The sequence below is a fragment of the Polyodon spathula genome, chromosome 5 (genome assembly GCF_017654505.1).
Source record: "Polyodon spathula isolate WHYD16114869_AA chromosome 5, ASM1765450v1, whole genome shotgun sequence".
Taxonomy (NCBI): Eukaryota; Metazoa; Chordata; class Actinopteri; order Acipenseriformes; family Polyodontidae; genus Polyodon; species Polyodon spathula.
Genome location: NC_054538.1, coordinates 18,995,056 through 19,018,059, shown reverse-complemented (window position 1 = coordinate 19,018,059; position 23,004 = coordinate 18,995,056). Strand labels below are relative to the sequence as shown.

The following is a 23,004-nucleotide window of genomic DNA, read 5'->3' as shown; positions in this document are numbered from 1 at the left end:
AGGCTGCCTAAATCCACAGAAGAACTGTGGTTAGTTCTCCAAGATGTTTGGGCCAACCTACCTGCCGAGTTCCTTCAAAAACTGTGTGCAAGTGTACCTAGAAGAATTGATGCTGTTTTGAAGGCAAAGGGTGGTCACACCAAATATTGATTTGATGTAGATTTTTCTTCTGTTCACTCACTTTGCATTTTGTTAATTGATAAATATAATCTATTAACATGTCTATTTTTGAAAGCATTCTTACTTTACAGCATTTTTTCACACCTGCCTAAAACTTTTGCACAGTACTATATATATATATATATATATATATATATATATATATATATATATTATATATATTTGAATGAGAGGTACTGTAGTTTGTTTTTACACACGTGTTTCTATTGGAATCTGTTATGCCTCACTACTGACTCATGGTGAACACTCGAAAGTCCTCCTGGTTGTATTCATCAGTACTTTCCTGCAGGTGGCGCTGTTTCAATGTGTCACTACTCTTGCTCTGGCGAGACCGTGTCTTCGTTGTCAGTCTACGTTGTAACTGCTGTGTTGTTTGTCACATTTAAAGGTCCTTGAATGTTTGGCGCTGCTAGTAGCGCCCATTTAAACGAAAGTTGTATTATCACAGACGTTTGCAGCGATCAAGTTATATCTACAGAGGAACACTTTAGACTGCAGCAGAGAAAAGCACGGCCAGGTAAGCAGATTATTCAGAACATTTGTTTTGAACGGGTATGTTGTTTCAGTACTAGTACGTAGAGTATTCTTTATACACACGATGTTAAAAATGCACCACCAACAACAAAAAAAAAAAAAAAAAAAAACCCAGTTGTTTTCTGGGCGGGGGGCGCTTCAGTCGTGAAAACAAATGTATTAAATTCAGCCATCCAATAAGCCATTGCCTTTCAAATACGTGGCTTTGAAAACCTACACAACACCTAACACTAAAGAACTGTAGCTTGTGCTTGTGATATGCAGAAACTGAGTAACAATAGATGTCATTGTTTATACTACTGGCAGGACAAAATATTAATGTCTTAATTGCTGCAACTACATGTATTGCGCACCCTGGTCGGAAATGCATAACCAGCTATATAACAAACATCTGCAGCTGATTCTTTTACTGTCTAAAATGTTAAGAGTAGGCATTACCTGTTTTTTGAAAGAGGGATGTTAATATTAACAACCACTAATGGCTCTTAAGCATTTACTGTTTTACTACAGCAGCGCAATTTTTCTTTTTTTTTTTTTTTACAAAAACTACATTCAATGTACACAAGTTTCATAATTGTCCTGTGCTGATTAGACATTTTGAAATATTTGTTTTTATTTATTTAATATGGCTTAGTCCAATATCCTTGTCTAGTATAACTTTTCCCAACTAGCCATTTGTGGTCACTGCGGAAATACCAGGTGATTCCTGAAAAATTCCCCAAATTGGGCTACTGCATTTATTGCTTTCCACTCGCCAAAAAGGTTAGCATGTAATGTCAGTGTATGGCTGCCCCGTAAATCAACCAACAAGCTGTCAATATTCTAGTTGAATTGATCCATCTGTTACGGTATTGTGAATAAACCCCTACCTTTCCATAGCCTGCATGGAACCAGTTTCACCCAGCGCTGTTTATGAATGGCAGTCGCAATGTAAACCCTAAATTGTCCAGTCTGTAGATACTGGGACTTGGTTTGGAAACATTGCGACCTTGATAATGACGTAAAATACGAAAATGCACCAAACGGCAACCCATTTGCAGTGGCAATAACAATGCTGTACAGCACCTATAATACCATGCAGCTTATTATATAATATGACTTGTTTATTAAGATATATTTGAATATGTATGTCAACACGTAAAATTGGTCGGCTTTGTTTTAAATGTATCCATCAGACATTACTGAGCTCAATTAGCACAGCAAAACCAGTTGCTACGAGACTTTTGGAACATAAACACTATATATAGCAGTGCAATGTGACGCTGATATGCTGAAACTATAAGAACCCGCCCTCACATTTAAACGCTTATGCTAATTGGTTGAAACAGCTAAGTTATGACAGTACATTGGTAAATAAGTCGTCCTTTTATGAATCGGTATTTTTCTACTTTTTTTTTTTTTTTTTTACAATCATTCACGTACATAATATACCTACATGTTTATTATTAAACGAATATGAGCTTCCCTAACATACGTTATTATATGAAATCGGAACATGAATCTTAATATAATCAAGTTTGGATTAATTGACCCCTGGTCTGATTTAAGAGATTGTAAAATCCGGTCATTTTCTGTCCAAAACCATTTGACAATACCTAGTCACCATCCCTACCTGAGACTCCTCTCTCACGCTGAGGTAAGGATTTTAAGTATTTAGTATTTCAGCAGACTCATTCAGACAGAAATTAATAATATTGGATTACCTACTATGCTGGTCTGCAAGCACTATAACGGTCTGAAATGTTATTCTTATGTCTTTAAGCGGCAGACCTCCACAGATGGTAAGGCTTTTATTTTTCAATCGATGTAGCAGCAAACTGAAATAGCTTAAATATATACAGTACACGACGCGAAAGTAGCATGATGCACGATAGCAGTACAGTACTTTCATAATTTCATAATATACATTTTATATATTTTTTGAAGCAGTTCTGTGCATTTTGAACACAAGTACGTGATTAATATTAACAAACATAAACGTGTTTTCCCCAGTGAAAAGATAAATACATAATAAGTAAGGTTGACAATAACGTGTATTATACAAACGCCGAGCAATGCTTTAAACGAGGCTAAATACATCTGAAAAAAGGCATTAAAACGACAGATCATAAAAATGCAAACGGTATTCATTCAATCTTTTGCACAATGCATAACTTGTTTGATACTAAATGGACAACCGTTAAATAATCGTAAACAATGAGCTTATTTCAACGTTTTTTAGAATAATTTATGGACATAATGTGCCGTAAATGTTTATTAAATGAATGGGAGTTTAAATTGTTAGCAAGTACACAATTTTCGATTTGAAAGTTGAACTTTTTCACTAAAGTACAATCACGCTTATGTGATTTTGAAATGCCACTTGCTATATTTACTACTATTTATCTAAGTTAAAGGTTTTGGTGGGAATTTAACTTGAACTCGTTCATGGCCCCGTGGCAACGTTAACCTGTTAACTTCTTATTTAATTTAATAAAGGTCTGATACTCTCTCTTCCTTACCATTTTTTCAAAGAGTTTAGTAGTAATAAATAAAAAAAAAAAAACAAAAAAAAAACATTACTCTCTTGACCGCATTCCCGCCATTCCCTTAATAAAATGTTGTTTTTTTTTAAATTAATTTTTAATGGTGCACATATCTTGGGTCAAACCAATATGTTTGTGTGGGGCAATTGATTACATATTGGCCCACCCTCTAAACAAGTTTTTAAATTTTTTAGATTTTATTTTAAACCTTAAGACAAAAACAATCAAATGTTTAGGGCAAAACATGATTTGTTTTTATTAAATATCCTTACTCCAATAAAGTAGTACCATTTATAACTTTGATCTACACACTAAGTTAAGGTAATTCTAAGGAAAGGCTTTAAAATTGTTTCCATTTTCTCACCAATCATTAACATTTCTAAAGTAAATTGAAATAAAGATTGGGTCTTTTTTTTTTTTTTTAGTCGTTGCCAATTATTTTCGTTTTCTCCCAATTTGAAAATGGCCAATTATTATTTGGGCTTGGCTCACCGCTACCCCTGTGCTGACTCGGGAGCGGCGAAGACGAACACACGTTGTCCTCCGAAGCGTGTGCCGTCAGCCGACCGCTTCTTTACACACTGCAGATTCACCATGCAGCTGCCGAGGAGCTACAGTGTAGGAGGACAATGCAGCCGCCGAGGAGCTACAGTGTAGGAGGACAATGCAGCTAACAGGCAAGCCCACAGGCGCCCTACCCCCCTGGCAACGCTCAGCCAATAGAGTGCCGCCTCCTGGGAACTCCCATCCATGGTCGGCTGTGGAATAAACCAGACTCGAACCGGCGACGTCCAGGCTATAGGGCGCATCCTGCACTCACGCAGAGCACCTTTACTGGATGCGCCACTTGGGAGCCCCCATGATTGGGTCTTTTTTAAATGCATTCTGGAACCAAAAAAAGGTAAATTCATGGCAATGTATTTTAAGAAGACATATTACAATATGTGTTCTTAACCAATATTTGTGGTCAGAAAATTGACTGTACATTGTATTGTTTTGTGGACTTTTGGAAAGACATACCTCATTTTGTTTTTGCATAAACATAACTGTCTACGTTTTTTTGTCTTGTATGGCATACAGACAAAAAACAAATATGGTGACCTTTTCAATTTTCTAGCTTTTAAAGCATTTCTATACATCTTTTCTTTGATACAAAAAAATAGCATGTTTTCAGGAAAAATGACGATATAATGAATTATGCAGTAAAAACCACTGGCGCGTAAGGGTCAGTGAGTTGCTGTGTTTTAGAAGTTGCGTTGGCCCATTCAGTCCATCATTTTGACCACTTTTACACTTGGATGCAGCACATTTCGTGTTGACATCGTAGCAGGATTTCTGAGAAATGCTTGCTGTAGAGTGGTGTTTTTTTTCCCAGTGTGTCTTATTTTGCATATACGGCATGATTGCTCGTTGCGATCACTTCAACTTCCTCTGCTGGTACATGTGTGATCGAGAACGTTTTTATAAACGGAATGAGGTTTAAAAAACATTTGGAAGTAAACTTTCCTGTCGCTCTGGGTGCTGACATCTTCATGAATATTGTGTTCAGTTCTGGTCACCTCGCTATAAAAAAGATATTGCTGCTCTAGAAAGAGTGCAAAGAAGAGCGACCAGAATTATTCCGGGCTTAAAAGGCATGTCATATGCAGACAGGCTAAAAGAATTGAATCTGTTCAGTCTTGAACAAAGAAGACTACGTGGCGACCTAATTCAAGCATTCAAAATTCTAAAAGGTATTGACAGTGTCGACCCAAGGGACTTTTTCAGCCTGAAAAAAGAAACAAGGACCAGGGGTCACAAATGGAGTTTAGAAAAAGGGGCATTCAGAACAGAAAATAGGAGACACTTTTTTACACAGAGAATTGTGAGGGTCTGGAATCAACTCCCCAGTAATGTTGTTGAAGCTGACACCCTGGGATCCTTCAAGAAGCTGCTTGATGAGATTTTGGGATCAATAAGCTACTAACAACCAAACGAGCAAGATGGGCCGAATGGCCTCCTCTCGTTTGTAAACTTTCTTATGTTCTTATGTTCATGCACGCTGTCAGAAGTGCCGTAAATGATACAAACATGACGTAAAACTTATGCAAATTAGCAAAACGGTAATGATTCATCACGCATACAGGACCTTTCCTTAGCCTTACTTTAAGCTGAGTAAAATTAATTTAATTGAAAAATGCGAAAGTAAGTACATATTTATTTCACCTTTCACTGACCTTGATGTGACGGACAAAAGTGTCAGTGTTTGGTAGTTTTGATCTTTAGAAGAATGTGTGCAATGTCCTGTCAATGGCATGCAGTCTGCTGTGACTTCAGACTTGTTGGCAGTACTGACAGATGTTTAGATTAAAAACAGTATTCATTTAATACATTTGCCATTGACTTAGAAGATCAAATAACCTGTTGGTCCACTTGAGTTTGAACAACCCTATACTATTACAGTATTGCATATATATTACAAAGCTGAACTTTGCCTAATTTATCTTGTATTAGAAGTTTTGCATACCAATTCAAACACCCACATGCTAGTTTTATCTTCTGACAATCCCAAAATGTATATATTTTCATTTTTGTGTTTTAAGAGCCAATTGATCTTTCCCTGTCCTGACATTTTGCAGACCAAATGTAATGTACATTTGAATTGTGAGTAAAGGTCAATGCAAAATATTGCTAGGTAAAGATAGCTGTGTTATGTGAGTATTTTGTGTCCTAGGAAATGGACGATATTGTGTTTACAGAAGACGACATTCGGCAGCAACTGGTTTTGCTGGGCTACAACAATATACCGAGACACAGGCTCCATGAATTCAAAAAAGGTTCGATTATTAATGTCACAGAAAATAGATGAAGCACTGTCTTTCTGTAGCTGTTTTTACAACCTTACTATTTATCATGTGTACCAGATTTATATATAATATATATAATTATTTATTTATTTAATATATATATATATAGAGGTCATTTGTGCACAACAACAAAAACTAAACGCGTTTCAACATTACCGTGTCTTCAGGTTCACGTTAATGTGAACCTAATGAAGACACGACAGTGTCGAAACGCGGTGTTTGTTTTTCTAGTCATATTTTAACTAATAGATTTATTTTTATTTGAAGAAAATAAATGAGCAGGAGTTAAGCAATTGATCCGTTTGAAGCAAAATAACAAGAATGCGACCATGAATGTCTCTACGGAAACCCTTTTGGTAAGCCATCTAAATTGAAAGTTGGGCTGAAAGAATTTTGAACTTTTGCATTGCCGTAGAGACTTTACTTTTATTGTGTGTGTTATATATATATATATATATATATATATATATATATATATATATATATATATATATATATATATAATATATCTATATTTATAATATATATATATTATGTATATATATATGTGTGTATATATACATATATACATAATATATATATATATATGTAACATACATATATTGTGTGTGTGTGTGTGTGTATATATATATATATAGTGTGTGAGGTTATATAGCACATATATACATATATATATATATATATATATATTATATATATATATATGTGTATATACACACACATAGTGTATATATATATACATACATAATTTTATAAATTATATATATATGTTTTCAGATTTCACAATATACTTTTTCAGATTTATAAAATTATTCTGTGGGTGATTCTCAAGTCTATGCTCCTCTACCCAGGTTGTCACAGAGGTTGTATTAGTATCTCATGGAAAGCTTCACAAAACAATCCCACCTCTCTAAAGTATTATGCTCTTTCAGACTACAGTGAAAAAAGTGTTTTCACTAACAGTTTAAATAAAGAAATTGAATTGTTACTGGTTTTAAATTTCTTTCAAGATCTTGAGCAACTGATCAGACACGAAAGATCAAAAAGTCAGACTTCCAGTGAAAGGGACTCCCCTCAATCCTACAGCAGCAACGGCAAGAATTCACCTGCTTACGGTAATCTTGCAGGTGCAGAAACTAAGTGTGTACAACAAATTATTCAGTGAAGAGTACTGTGACAGCAACATGTCTACCTTTTGAGATAATTAACCGAAAGTATCTTTTTGATTAATTCTATCCCCCCCAGGTGGTCGGTGGTTATTCAGATAATTTAGTGAGATGCATCCAGGGTGTGTTGATAGAGTATCGGCGTGCCTCACTGTAGCTTTGCCAGATGAAATGTCACTTGAGAGGCACACTGTTAAACAACATTCATTGCAGAAGGCTGAACCTCCTTTTGAAATAGCCCTAGTTTAGAAAGATCAGGCTGAATTACAGTGGGGGAAATACGTTATTAAAATATAAAGCGTACCGGTAGCTGCTTCAGTATCTCAAGCAGAAATTAAGAAGAAATATGTTGTGTGTTTTAAAGTTGGTACAGTACAGTACCATTGGTGTGCCTGTTTCACCTTGCTTGTGGGCTTTGTAACATGGATTTTTAATGCTGTTTTAAACTACAGTAACATTTTCATGTTTACTTTTTCAGGTTCCCAGAGTGAAGCCACTTACACCCATAAGGCATTTGCTACTTCTAGAGAGATTTTTCCACAACCAGAAAGACGAGTAAGACGGAAACAGTAGAGGACTTTTTTTTATCTTCTTAAATGTTATACCATAGCAGGGTCATTGGTGAAAGTCAGGTCATGTAAAATTAATATTACGTTATTAAGCCCGTTTTGTAAGCGGAGGTTATTTCTGTTAATGTTGATATGATCTGAAAATGGGACATTTTCTCTGTAAACCTCTCATTCAACATAACACAAATATGAATATTAAGAAAATTCTTACCTTTAGCAAACCAGATTTGTTTATTTTCCTTTCAGTAACTGTTTTTTTGCTGTAGTCACTGCTGTCTTTTCTGGTGAACAGAATTCTTAGTTGATTAAATCTTTCTATATGTTGTGAAGATTCAATCCAACTATAAAACCTTGTACATATTCAGACAAATTTCCTGTTCAACTGTACATTTGTTGGAAGTCAAATTCTTTTTATGGGATGAAACTACAGAAGGTATACAAAAGTTTTTAAGTCTTAAAATAAAACTATATTTTTGCGTTAATAAGGTGCTGTTGTCTACATATGGAACTGAGCATCCCAGCACTTCTGCAAGGTTCCAGCAGTACGATTCTTACATCATGCACTCTTTGACAACATTTCCACGGCCCACTTCTGCCCCCAGCAGGCTAGATGTAGAGAACAGCTCAGAATGCATAAACAGCACTTTAGAGTCTGATTCAACTAGTTCAACAAGCCCAAACAGACTGCAGGAATTTTACGGGAAACCTGCAATCAAGAGAAAAGTACTGAGGTATTTCACTTGTTGCATATTTTGCAAGTACTCTTTTAACTTTCGGATGGTCCTTTATTTTTTGACAATTATGTTTGTTTTTACACAGGAAACAGAATGGACAGGTTAATGTCTGTTATGAATCAGTCCATAGCAAAGCAGAATCAGGTAACCCATATAATATATCATTTCAAAGATTTTGTTTGTAACTGCTTAATCCCTATACTGACAATAAAGTGCATTTCCCTGGAGCAAACAAGCAGTAAAATGTATTTATTTCTCCTCCAAAAATATCTTAAAGTAGAAATCGCACAACAGCAGTTAAGGTTGGTGTATGAATTTATGTAAAAAAATTGAAACTATTACAAGTAGAGGTAAATAGGAACGTTTTTTTAAAGCAACATAATTATAAGGAAGTTTAACATGGTGAGAACATTTAAGTTTTTAAATCTAAGGAAATTACTCCTGTGGACTGCACTTAAATAGTGTGTGTGTAATTGTGTGTAAAGGTCTAAGCACAGATATGTAATTAGCTTGTGTAATTTCTTGCAAGTATGGGTTTAATCCTCTTAACCATTTTAGCTTAATGTGTTTCTTGCTTTGCCATCTGCCGTGTTCTGTAAGCTACCTACTGTAGTTCACAAAATTGAGTTGCGAAATCAATCGCTGTGTAGCCAGGCTCAGAATGTATAGAAATCTGTATGAAAACCAGTGGGACAGCGGCAGCGAGGATGACGACCCCTTATCCTCTTCCTTTTGGTCTGACAAAGCAACTGAAGGGGAACCAGAACGCTACCAAGATGACTCTAAACTCAGTTTGGACGGTAATGATCCCAGGGGCTACGACAGCACAGCAGCAAGACAGGATGAGTCTCAAAATAACAAGTATTCAGAATTGGAAGGCAAAGGTGGCCTTAAAACAAATGACTGTGATGTAAAAGAAAAAGATGATGATAATGATACTGCCTGTCCAGACACGCCAGTGAGTCAGTTACGTTTGGGAGGAGAAAGGAATGACCCTACATGCGAGGAGGACCTTGAGGATAAATCTGAGTACGAGAACACTGAGGAAATATATGATAAAGACTGTGGGGTCATTTCTGAGAAGGGAGTCTATGGGGACATGTCTGAGAAGGACATTAATGAAAAGGTTGTCTGCGACACAAATGAGATGGAGGATCATAGGTCTGAGGAGGATACTGGATGGGACATGTCTGAAAAAGATGCCGCTTGGGACAGTTTTGAGAAAGATGATATTAGGGACACATCTGAAGGTGCTTGGAATGAATTGGAGAAAGATAACTTGTGGGATGCACATGAAAAAGAAGGTATTGCAAGGACAGTTTTAAATTGTTCTGCAATTTTTATTTAACAAGGTGGTGGTTTGCCCATTGTTAAATGCAAAAAGAGCTGTGCATTAGTCGTTAGCATAGTACCAACAGGCCTCATTTTATGATTTCTTCTGCATTATTTCATTTTTATTCTAGGTGTCCGGGGTAGTAAAGTTAGTTTTGATGACAGGTATGACTCTGAAATTGTTTCATAGATGCTGCCAGTAAACTGGAGGAAAGACTCGTCAGAGTTCAAAAATGTTCTGAAGTGTCAGACATTGACCTGAAGACTGAAATGGGGAGCAACAGTGAGCGATCCAGCTTGAATGAGATAAGACCTCGCTCTGCTGTAAGTGATGATGGCTCAGTTTTATTTTGTTGAACCCCATTTGTGTTTGTTTTTTTTGTTGTTTTTCAACTAAACAACAAAGTTAAATTTCCAAGTTGTTTTTGTGGTGGGTTACTTATGGCATGTCAAGGTCAATTTAGGGTTTTCACATCACAGCTATTTGTAAGTGTTCTATAATATCTGCAGTAAAATTAACTGTTTACATTAGACACTTAGGGTTAATTTCAACGAACTGAAAGCCGCGTACTAACCCTGTACTAATCCTGTGGTTAGTACGAAACTACGTACTAAACTAATACACAAGTTAATACCAATTGCAATGAACTTGGCAGCTCAAGATAGTCCCCCAGCTGCGTACTAAAAATCTCAATTGCAACGAACACAAAATAACTACTGCTGCCCTCTAGATGATAAAGAACAAGACTAAGTTAGTCTAACCCTTTCTATAGTCTAACTACACTGAACAAAAATAAACGCAACATGCAACAATATCAAAGATTTTACTGAGTTACTGTTCATATAAGGAAATCGGTCAATTGAAATAACTTCATTAGGCCCTAATCTATGGATTTCACATGACGGGGGGAATACGGATATGCATCTGGCCATAGATACCTTTTTTTAAAAAAAAAAAAAAAAGAAAAAGGTAGGGGCGTGGATCAGAAAACCAGTCAGTATCTGGTGTGACCACCATTTGCCTCATGCAGTGCGACACATCTCCTTCGCATGGAGTTGATCAGGCTGTTGATTGTGGCCTGTGGAATGTTGTCCCACTTCTATTCAATGGCTGTGCGAAGTTGCTGGATATTGGCGGGAACTGGAACAAGCTGTCGTACACGTTGATCCAGAGCATCCCAAACATGCTCAATGGGTGACATGTCTGGTGAGTATGCAGGCCATGGAAGAACTGGGACATTTTCAGCTTCCAGGAATTGTGTACAGATCCTTGCGACATGAGGCCGTGCATTACCATGCTGAAACATGAGGTAATGGCACGACAATGGGCCTCAGGATCTCGTCACGGTATCTCTGTGCATTCAAATTGCCATCGATAAAATGCAATTGTTTGTTGTCCGTAGCTTATGCCTGCCCATACGATAACCCCATCGCCACCATGGGGCACTGTGTTCACAACATTGATATCAGCAAAGCGCTCGCCCACACGATGCCATACACGCAGTCTGCCATCTGCCCGGTACAGTTGAAACCGGAATTCATCCGTGATAGAGCACACTTCTCCAGCGTGCCAGTGGCCATCGAAGGTGAGCATTTGCCCACTGAAGTTGGTTATGACGCCGAACTGCAGTCAGGTCAAGACCCTGGCGAGGACGACGAGCGCACAGATGAGCTTCTCTGAGACGGTTACTGACAGTTTGTGCAGAAATGCTTCGGTTGTGCAAACCCACAGTTTTATCAGCTGTCTGGGTGGCTGGTCTCAGACGATCCCGCAGGTGAAGAAGCCGGATGTGGAGGTCCTGGGCTGGCATGGTTACACGTGATCTGCGGTTGTGAGGCTGGTTGGACGTACTACCAAATTCTCTAAAACTATGTTGGAGGCGGCTTATGGTAGAGAAATGAACATTCAATTCTCTGGCAACATCTCTGTTTGACATTCCTGCAGTCAGCATGCCTATTGCACGCTCCCTCAAAACCTGAGACATCTGTGGCATTTTGTTGTGTGACAAAACTGCACATTTTAGTGTGGCCTTTTATTGTTCCCAGGACAAGGTGCACCTGTGTAATGATCATGCTGTTTTTTAATCAGCTTCTTGATATGCCACACCTGTCAGGTGGATGGATTATCTTGGCAAATGAGAAATGCTCACTAACAGGGATGTAAACAAATTTATGCACAAAATTTGAGAGAAATAAGCTTTTTGTGCATATGGAAAATTTCTGGGATCTTTTATTTCAGCTCATGAAACATGGAACCAACACTTTACGTGTTGCATTTTATATTAGTTCAGTGTATTTATAGTACTGTACTAAGTAGAACAAATGTGAAAAACCCCAAAATGTATTGACAACTTTTGTACCTGAACAATTCACAAATCCATACCGTGTACTTGTATTTTACATATGAAAGACATATTTACTTGCATATTTCTTTATATAAGGGATATCATTGCTGGCATTGCAATATATTCATGTAGCGCTGGAATGAGTTTCGTGACATTATAACAATATGGAAAATAATACTCCTACTCCTAAATTACTTCCACTACGGAAAAATGATCCAGCGGCAAAATATTACAATTATGGTTGAAATGATTTATTACAAATATTGTGAAATAATTAAGAATATATTTAAAGCCGCATAGTTATTGTGTTACCCACATGGAACAGAATTGCAATATTTAATATGAGTAACATATTTAAGTTGTATATAACAGGATATATGTATACTTGTGACAAAGTATGCTTTTAGTAGCCAATGCTCCATATTAGTAGGCCGTAGCATGCATGGGGTAGTGATCAGGACTGGTAGGTGATGCAAGACAAGAATATTGATATGCTCTTAATTAGGCGGTCGCAGCCCTACAGCGGATCGGTGCTGTGCTGGGGCCGGTTTTTCAAAACGTAATCTGGATTTTGTGATCAAGATTCCTTTAAAAACAAAACTAATTTTGTAAGCATAATTATTTGAATTGTGGATACAAATAATCCAGCAATGACATTTTCTGGGGGGGTGGGTGGTGGATCAAAATGATCCAGATAAAAAAAATCTGGAACAATAAATATCGGAAAACGAAATCTGGATCCCTGTTATCCAGATTAAAAGTTTTGAAAAACTGGCCTCTGGAGGTGCCGCTTTCAATCTTGCCTGTGCTTAGTACATTATTTAAAAAAAAAAAAAAAAAAAAAAAATATATATATATATATATATATATAAAAATATATAATATATATATATATATATATATATATATATATATATATAAAATTCAACATACATACAACACCAAACAAGTTTGTCGGTGTTGCGGGGGGCGAGGTCTCATTTTCAAAAAAAAACGCAAGGGGCAATTCAGCCTATGTATTTGTTGTGTGTAAATATACACTTAAGTTTAAAACTTAAGCATGAATAAATCAGAAATAAATAAAATTTAAGATGTTTAGGTTTTGTTAAAAAAACAAAAAAACAACCTTTATGAAAAACCACACTTATTTAAAAAATATATAATTTTGTAACAATAACTCTGAGTTTGAGCTCCGTCCCTCTTCAGTTCCTGTTTGGAAGCAAACTAAAACAAACCATAATCCTTGGTACCATTCCAAAGCTGGGGGATCAGCTAGTCCCCAACTTTTGTTGTTTTCTTTTTTCGTTGCAATTGGTATTAAGTTAGTATGCAGCTGGGGATGATTCTGAGATAGTACCGTACTAGCTGGTATGCAACTTGGTATGCTGCAAGTTTGTTGCAATTGACCCTTGGTGATTTATTTCAAATTTACAAACACAGTCTTTAGTATTGACCAACTTAAACTGTTCCTAGTGCATAAAAGTGGGTTCCAGCTTAATTTAAACTATATTAAGATTTAGTGCAATGCCATGTTAAAAGTTTTAATGAACTTTCTATTGCCCCCCCCCCAGTTGAGATCTGCAGAAACTGAGCGTGATTCACGGCCCTCAAGTCAACCCAAGTCTTGTAAGTTATTTAATTACAGCATTATCTTGTATTTTGACTGCACTTAAACAAAACATTTATTATTGTTTTTCAATTGAAGTTATCCGGCCACAAGTGGATCACCCTCACACAAGGAACTTAAAGAAAACTGATCCTGTTTCAAAGTAAGCAAACATTACATAGTAATGTTAGCAGAGTTGTGTAACATGTTTACAACTGTTTTTACAAACAATCACATAGTTAGAGGACTACTACTATTGCTTTATCTAAATATATTTACTGGCATTATGTGTAATGAAACTTTTTTTTTCTACTTAGGTATTTTCAGTACAAACAAGACTGGGAAGCTTTCAAACCACCTGGAGAAAAAGAGCGAAAGGGGCTGCGTTGGGGAATAAGGGTATGCATTTATAATTGACCAATAAAACATCAAAGAGGGCTTTGTCTGCCAAGGCCCGTCTAAATGTCCCAAGCCTAAGGGATTGTGTATGTATAGTATACAGTGGCTCTCAAAAGTATTCACCCCCCGTTTCCACATTTTATTGTTACAACATGGAATCAAAATGGTATTAAGAGTTTTTGCCACTGATCAACACAAAAAGTGCATAATGTCAAAGTGAAAAATAAAATCTACAAATTGTTCTAAATTAATTACAAATACAAAACAGAAAATAATTGATTACATAAGTGTTCACCCCCTTGAGTCTAAATGTGGTAGAGGCACCTTTGGCAGCAATTACAGCCATGAGTCTATTTGGATAAGTCTCTACCAGCTTTGCACATACTGGACACTGCAATTTTTGCCCATTCTTCTTTGCAGAATTGCTCAAGCTCTGTCAAGTTGGATGGGGACCTTTTTGCTGAACAGCAATTTTCAACTCTTTCCACATACACTCAATTGGATTGAGTTCTGGGCTTTGACTGGGCCACTCCAGGACATTGACCTTTTTGTTTTTAAGCCACTCCAGTGTGGCTTTGGCTGTATGTTTGGGGTCATTGTCCTGCTGGAAGATGAATCTTCTCCCAAGTCCCAGGTCTCTTGCAGTCTTCAGCAGGTTTTCCTCCAGGATTTCTCTGTACTTTGCTGCATCCATTTTGCCCTCTATCTTCACGTGCTTTCCAGGCCCTGACGCAGCGAAGCATCCCCATAGCATGATGCTGCCACCACCACGCTTCATGGTACGGATGGTGTTCTCAGGATGATGTGCAATGTTAGGCTTGTGCTTACCGTTGAGGCCAAAAAGCTCTATTTTGGTCTCATGGTCCCATATTTCTGAATAATGGACTTTACTGTGCTCCGGGGAATATTCAATGCTACCTATATCCTACCCCTGATTGGTGCTTTTAAAGAACCTTATTCCGGATTTGTTTTGAATGTTCTTTCGTCTTCTTCATGATGTAGTTTCTGTTAGGAAATGTACTAACCAACTGTGGGACCTCCCAGAGACAGGTGTATTTAACCTGAAATCATGTGAAACACTTAATTGCACACAGGTGGACTCCATTCAACTAATTATGTGACTTCTGGTTGCACCAAAGCCTATTTAGTTGTGTCATAGCAAAGGGGGTGAATTCTTATAAAACAGAAAATTGTTTGCATATTTGTAATTTAGAACAATTTGTAGATTTTATTTTTCACTTTTGACATTTGACATGGACTTTGTTTTGTGTTGATCAGTGGCAAAAACTCCTAATTTAAATCCATTTTGATTCTATGTTGTAACACAATAAAATGCAGAAAAGTCCAAGGGGGGTAAATACTTTTGAGGGCCAGTGGTCTTTTGGTCTTAACAAAATTGACTGAATATCCTAAATTTGTAAGAGTTGTTCCTGCTCTGCTTCCTTGAAAAAATAGCTATTTGGTTAATTCTGCATGTAAATATGGTATGGTAAAATTAATGTTTAAAAGTAGAACGGTTGATTTAATTTTCTTCTGTGATTTGTTTTTGATAGGAACAAATGCTGTACAAGAGCCAACTACCACCTGTAAGTACATTTTTTTTTTCCTGGTAATCCTTGCCAGTGATTTCCTATTAAAATCCGAACACACCCAATAAACTGTTAAAACCCTTCTGCTCCAGGTGTAATTGTTCCTCCAACCCGAAGGTCAACCTTCCATAGAGACTTGCAATCGAGAGATCTGTAAACTACTGCAGTGTAACTAAATTAAGCAACTAAGAGGTTAATTTGACTAGCCTATACCCCATTGGGAAGAACCACTGCTGGATTTTATTGGAGCATTTTACAGCAACACTTACCCCTAGAAACAAGTGGTTGATGCAATCTAGGAGATTTTTGCAGTTGTAATCTGACTTTCTTTCCTTGTTTTTTGCAACTAATGTTACTGATCTAGGTCTAATTGGGTTTCATTTTCTTACCAACAGAAGACCCAGCGCATTTCTGTACCCAATACTTACGAAGTGCCAACTCAGAAAAAAAGGTTAGCACTGAGATGGGAAGTACGACATGACTTGGCAAATGGATCAATGCCACAGAAGATTTTATATCCATTTTAGGAAAAGTACAACTACTGTGCCTTGTACTGTAGTTATACAGTAAAATAACCACTGGTACTTGGTCAACAGTTCATGGATGTATCTCTGTATTGTCTTTGTAATGCAGTGGAAGGGACCATGTCTGCTAATTTTGATATACACAGTTGTGTTAATAACTGTCTTGTTTTCTATGCCTTAACGTGTGTTTTTAAATGTTTGTTTTATCAGGTGTCAATCTGTGGGAGACATGAGTTATTGTATTTATTGAAATGCTGTACATACAAAATAAAATGTTATACTTTTTTGCTCCAGATTGTTGCTTGTTTTTTACAGGGTTGTAGAATACATTTAATATTGTTTAGGGTAAGTCACTGTATGGTAACTTGAATGGGTAGAGAGGAGAGTATCTGCAGTCATGCTAAAGCAGCTTCTTTTCCAAAAAACTCACTGCATCCAGGGTAAGTACCAGAGTTTCATGTTTTAGCATACTGTGAACATTCAGACCTGTACCAAAACAGAAAACATGTATTCACGTAAAACACAGGCCTCTGTCATATCTTTAACGAGGTGCTAAACGGCAGCAGTAAGGCTTAACTTATATTTGTATTTGCTTATTTTTGTATATTTATTAGGACACAAAACCTATGTTTTGAAATAAATAGGTGCCCACCATTATAATAAACTAGTGAGAACTCTGGCGTATGCTTCTACTATAGTCTTATTTTGAGAATACACTGGATAACTCACCAATGGCAGGCATTATGTTTATTGTCTTCAAGTCTTCTGTTGCCTTTAATATATATTCAGGCACGTCTTCTTGTCTGTATGAAAACAAGAAATAATTAGAGTAGCACATTTCAGTTCATTCAGATAAGGTATACATTTGCCACTTGACGTGTGTTAACGTGATTCGCCTGCAGCGATGGACGGTATAAACACCCACACAATAACCTGATATTCAAAATGCCCCCCAATCACCAGTACAGTATTCAAAACAAAGAAGAGTGTATGCGGTTAATCTTTTATCAACAGCTTTCCCTCTAATGCTAAAATGCACACATTTTTTGCAGTAACTAGCAAAAACCTTCATACTCAGTTTACTAACTTTCACAAGTTATCAAATGTCAACCTCAATTGAGACTCCAGCCTCTTGAGGTAAACCTATTTTGAAACCATTCTTTCAAAGCATTAACATAAGCATATTTGTGTCTCTTGCAGCTGATTGCCTGACTTCACTCTGTAAAAATTGCAAGTCACATTAGTGCAGAGCTCGCTTGGGCACCAGCGAATCTACTGAATCCAGTTTTAAATACTATTATACACAGATAAAATTCAATTGTTTTGAGATTCAGCTTTTATTAGGCATCTCCCCTTAATCCCTTGTTTAGAAAGGTACAGGAAATTAATGCTTGTGACAGACTAGCAGTCTGCCGTGGGGGTGCATGCATTCGCTGCTGAGTGACAGGCAGGAGATCGAGATGCTGACATTGCTACACCCCACAGACAAACAGGATTTATTTACATATCGTAACACGGAGCTGGAGGGTTTCCAGGATATAATGAGACAGACAACAGTTGCGGTTCAAAGCAGTAGGAAACCAGTGTGTTTGTGTTTATAATATATATATATATTTTTTTTGTTTTTACTGAACAATGGCTCTCCTCTCTCACAAACTCCTCTTAGTTCTCCCACTGCCAGATCCTGCTTCTCTTTCAAACTATCATCTCCACACACACACACCCATCCACCCACCCAAGTCCCTCCACCTTCCTACTCATTGGTCCAACACTCCTTATCTGACTGTTCATGTCAGACCTGCTCCCACTCACCTCAGTGATACCCTCACACATAGGCTTTGTTTTAGCTCTAGTCACACAAGCACCAAAACACACTGAATGCTAACAGATCAGAACAAGAATAACAGTTTACAAACAGAAATTTACAGGAGTACTGCCCTTCCCATAACCGGGTCCACTCCCACATTGTCCCCAGCTTTTTGAAACAACGTTGCATTGTTTGCTGACAGAGTTCCAAGCATGCTTTAGCAAGCGCACAGCACATAGCAGAGACATTTTATTTACACTGAATTTTTCTACTGCTGCTCATCACTTTTCTCTTTCCAGACATGCTTGCTGTTGCAGTCAGTGCTGTTTTTTTCAAACTGTAAACCCAACACTGCGTACAAGGATGAAATAGTATAGGTACAGTATAGGGGTAATCTCTCAGTAACGAGCTGCAAACAGCCGATCTCAATCTGTCAAGTTTACTACAGTAAAGTGCTGCCTTTATTATTAATCTATGTGAATGGCAACGTAACGAGGTGAAACAAGCGGATTTGTGGATTAGTAAGAACGATTACTACTGTATAAAGGAGTGTGTTTGTTATTTCAGTCTGTGTGAATGGCACATCAAGATTCAAACAGCTGAATTTGCCCAAAATGCACGGCATGCTTCACACGGTATAAACGACGTCTTTGTTATTGGCATCAATGGGAAAAGCAAACGGTAAATGCCATTTGTCCGATGAAATGGCTGCCCGAAATAACCCTGTATGGTGTAAGTGGTAGCGACTGTACCTGGATTTATGCAAAGGTTTCAAATAACTGGGATTCATGTATTTAAAACACATTAAACATTTGGTAGTTTCTAAACCTATCTACAGACATAGCTCCACTACAGCCCCAGGACAAAATACCTGGCTACCATGGTTTTCAGTATTGATACTTTACATTAAGTAAATGTGATAAATAAACTTTATATTCAAAACAGTATTTAAATATTTACATGTCTACAATAAGAACTGAATCTCCCCAGTGCCTGTGTCTGGCCAGATCCACAATGTACTGGGAGTCTGGGGTTGGCATCTCCAGGGAGTCAACAATATGAAAGTAATCCTACAGACACAAACATTTTGAATTAATTCGAAAAATTCAAATCCTACAAAAAAACTGATGGGGGCTGGAACTTCAGGTACTGCATTCAGATTCTGAAGTCCAGCTAGAAAAACATTTGTATTTTTTAATACCATTATTGCTAACTGCTATCCTCTTTGTTTTAAGATTTAAAAACTCTCAAATGGGTGGTTAAACTGAAAGCATCATCGATTCTGTGTGGGTAATGTAAAGATCAAAGAAAACTGTAAAGCAACTCAGGACTTTCAAAGATTTCTCCATTTGTGAATTATTTGTTTTGCTTTCCTAAATAACATAATAGAGTGTAGATTGGAATGGTAAAATGCTTGACACTTGAGAAAATAGACCTGGCAAAAAGTAAGGCTTTATTTCTGAAAGACATTTGTATACTGATCAGTTGTGATGTCATCATCTGTGTTTAGAAATAACCCACCTAAGCCAGCTTAGCACTGAGAGCAACTTTCAGTCCCATTACACGCATTTTCATAGGGAGCATGTAGTATTAACTAGTTGGTCCTCTGGGGCCATGTGCAACACCACCTATAAAGGCAAGACAAATGCTAGATTACCTGCACAGCATTCAAAGTTCTATAACAAATCTGTAATAGAAAGAAAGACCAACTTTTAACACTGTTTTATTTTTTTTCTACCCAATTTTAAAAGCCCAATTTAAATGTTGCTTCACTGCTTCAACCCACTTACCAATTAGGTAGACAAAGATCAATGGCCGACCAAGTTGCCAGCTGACAGGTCAATTACCTCTTTTCATCTGCCGAACCTTAACTACTAAACTAACCTGAATTAATTTTCAGGCAAATTTAACGCCCACTTGTGCTCCCAGCCAAGACAGGCAACTTGGTGCAAACAGGATTGAAACAATGCTTGCCTGACTTACCCTACGCTCATCGTGCAGAAGTGCTTTTACTAGTTAATTCACCAGTGGGGACCCCTTAGAAGGCAGTTCTTTGTATTTATTTTTTTACGCTTTACTTACTAACACAAATGTCAAATTAGTTTTATACTGTTTTCTTGTTTATTGGCTCACAGTCCTCAGCAATAACCACATTTTACTTAACTACAACAGAATTCATAATTGGAACCAGGTAAAAACTGTGCAATGATAGCCCACCTCCTCTCCACAAAGGTGATCGAATGCTGCCATGACGCGCTCCGCCACTTCCTTTCTGTTGCCATGGTTTCCTGCCTCCACCTCTCACCTCAGCCCGAGTCTTCACTTTAGCATGGCTCTAAAATAACCACAAAAAGATTTTAACAACTGTATCAACTACTAGAGGAGCAAAACGCTCTTAAAGACCCCTTAAACATATACTATGTAGGTAAGAATATGCTTTACATATAGATAACATTCTCTATTCCAATATACTGTATTTACAACAATATCAACACTACAGATACTAAACACACACACACACACACACATATACAGATATATAGATATAGCTATATAGATATATAATCTCAAGTACAGTACAAGCCAGGGGAAACCCTGAACAAAAATGCCAGACTATTTACTCACAATTCTCTTAAAGTCTTTCTGCCAGAGTGCAACCTCATGGAGTATATCAAGCCTGCCAAGAACAAAATAATTAGAAACCAGACAAGATAGGAATAGGTTCCACAATTCTCCTACTTCCCTAGTCCCTTTATATTTTTAGTTATCTCTTTCCATTACAAATTACACTACTGAAGGGAGGGAGTGTGGATTCATACTGCTTGATGTGAATGTTAGATTTTAACTGAATAAATTTGCAACTGTGTGTGAAAAGGTGAAAACTCACAACCAACCTTCCACTTCATAGTGCTTTTTCTGGTAACTCGATAATTGTAAAATCTCAACAGTGCAACTTTGCAGTTCAAGTAGTCCATGCACAGAAAACACTGTACATAATTGCTTAAGAGTGATCCTCTATGATACATGACACACTGGAAGGCTGAACATGGAGTTGAGCTTTTAAAGAAAACTCATACAAAAGATGTGCATGTGGATCTCAGCATTTGATAACCTTTACCTTGGAGGCACAGCAAAGACATCAGGATGCAGGTCTACCAAGCCCAGCTGCTCATCCTCATAACCTCGCAGGGACTCAAGCCAAGCCTGCCTGGCAGTGAGGTGGGAGGGGATCTCTACCTCACACTGCCTGAGAACTGACAATCCCGAGCCAGCAGCAGGAGGCCTCTCTGGAAAGCAAGAGGCACCATTAGGAATACTGGTACTGGTCTTGCAAGCTGCTCTTGTCATGTAAGCTGTAACCTGACTCAGTAGTTTGGATAAACAAAGTGTCCCCGTTGAATGACTAATGACACAACTTACTTTTCATCATCTGAGAAGACTTATGTACACTTGATGTGCCCTGTAGTTTTTGCTTAAATCCTGTCATCTTAAGACAAACTATGAAATTATTGCAAATTAAACATCTCTCAGCCTGTTTCTGTCAATTTATATTAACGCAATGAATGGCTACATCCACACAATATGTTAATATGTATTTTCCACACCTACCTGTCTGTGAAAATAATGGGCGAATAACAACGTACATGGTAACTGGGACAGTAGGAATCACAGAAGCTCGTTTCTTATATAAATTTATATTTCAGGTTTCAGTAATGGCACAGATTAGATTTTTTTTAATGGAATATCATTAGTGTTGTGTGCTATTAGTGTGTCAAAAAGGTATCAGGACTAGGGAATCTGGTGCCATTAAAACTGCTTATTACACAGCTCGAAAAAGGTATTTTTAACGCAACTTATTATACGATTAAGCAGCAACATCAGTACATTTTTAACATATATTTCGGTAAGAATATTGTTGTCGGTGTTGTTTTTTTACCAAGCAAAATAACAAAGCTACGTACCGTTAGCAACACAATATTCTCTACCATAAACACGTTCCTACTTATTTACCCTCTTTCCAATCTCTCTGCAGCAAACAGTCAGAGAAATACGAAACATGTCTGTTACAAACTCAAAACGTCCAACACACGATACATTGTATTTAACATTAAATGCACTCTGTATCCAACTTAATTGGTCAAGCGGTATTTGACATTTGAATATCTTTTCTAGTTCGTCCCATACTTATGGCGTTTTCATTAAAAAGTGTTTTCATAATAAATAGCTCCACCTTGCGACTGGGATGATTCAAGTCATTGATATACGGTTCAGGCAGTGTTTCTCCAGGCTGGCTAGGCTGAAGCACACTGTGAATTATTTTAACATATTGATGGGTTCTTGCACTTATCAATTTATCTTTCTACTTCCTGTACCTGGAGACGAGAAGTGTGCTCTGTGGTTGCAAATACGGTATATTACATTTGTGTGCGGAATATACCGTTTTTGCATTAGCCATGTGTTTTGACCGCCAGTATGGCTGGACTTTGCTGGTGACGTCACACGAAAACCTCACGTGAAAAATCGTGGATTTCAACAAACGTCCATGCAATCTTGGAAATGGGTGTAAACCACATTTGGTTAGGCACTGCCGTTTTTTCCTTTAAAAAGCAGTATGTCATGCACTGAATATACAAATGTGCGCGTATCTGTAAATTGATTGGTTGTGTATGCACACAGCATTTACATGTAGCTATGTAGGTCAGTACAATATACACACACACATTTTCAAACGTAAAGTGAGTAGGTGTGGTTGTTCTCCAGGCGTTTATTTACAATATTTGCCAGTAGCCCCGGCGACAATATGAGAATCTGTGTTTATTATGTAAGATGTAACATCTGCAAATACTA

The 23,004-nt window shown here is 37.3% G+C and overlaps 1 protein-coding gene and 1 pseudogene across 4 annotated transcripts; one reads left to right on the top strand and one right to left on the bottom strand.

Annotated features, from left to right (window-relative positions):
- The first annotated feature begins 468 nt into the window (after positions 1–468).
- LOC121315666 (hydrolethalus syndrome protein 1 homolog) lies at positions 469–16,830 on the top strand. Of its 4 annotated transcripts, XM_041249945.1 has the most exons (12): positions 620–697; positions 5,953–6,055; positions 7,096–7,212; positions 7,730–7,806; positions 8,307–8,551; positions 8,640–8,698; positions 10,077–10,210; positions 13,803–13,857; positions 13,937–14,000; positions 14,155–14,236; positions 15,790–15,822; positions 16,221–16,819. In XM_041249945.1, exons 2-12 carry the CDS (start codon positions 5,956–5,958, stop codon positions 16,350–16,352), a joined length of 1,098 nt encoding a protein of 365 aa, XP_041105879.1. In that variant the 5' UTR covers positions 620–697; positions 5,953–5,955; the 3' UTR covers positions 16,353–16,819. The 4 variants fall into 4 exon arrangements, with proteins under 4 accessions (XP_041105877.1, XP_041105878.1, XP_041105880.1 ...); XM_041249943.1 differs by lacking the exon at positions 5,953–6,055 and having other exon boundaries at positions 469–697; positions 16,221–16,830; XM_041249944.1 differs by lacking the exon at positions 5,953–6,055 and having other exon boundaries at positions 470–697; positions 7,096–7,200; positions 16,221–16,830.
- LOC121315668 lies at positions 16,690–22,352 on the bottom strand (annotated as a pseudogene).
- Between the last annotated feature and the right edge of the window lie 652 nt (positions 22,353–23,004).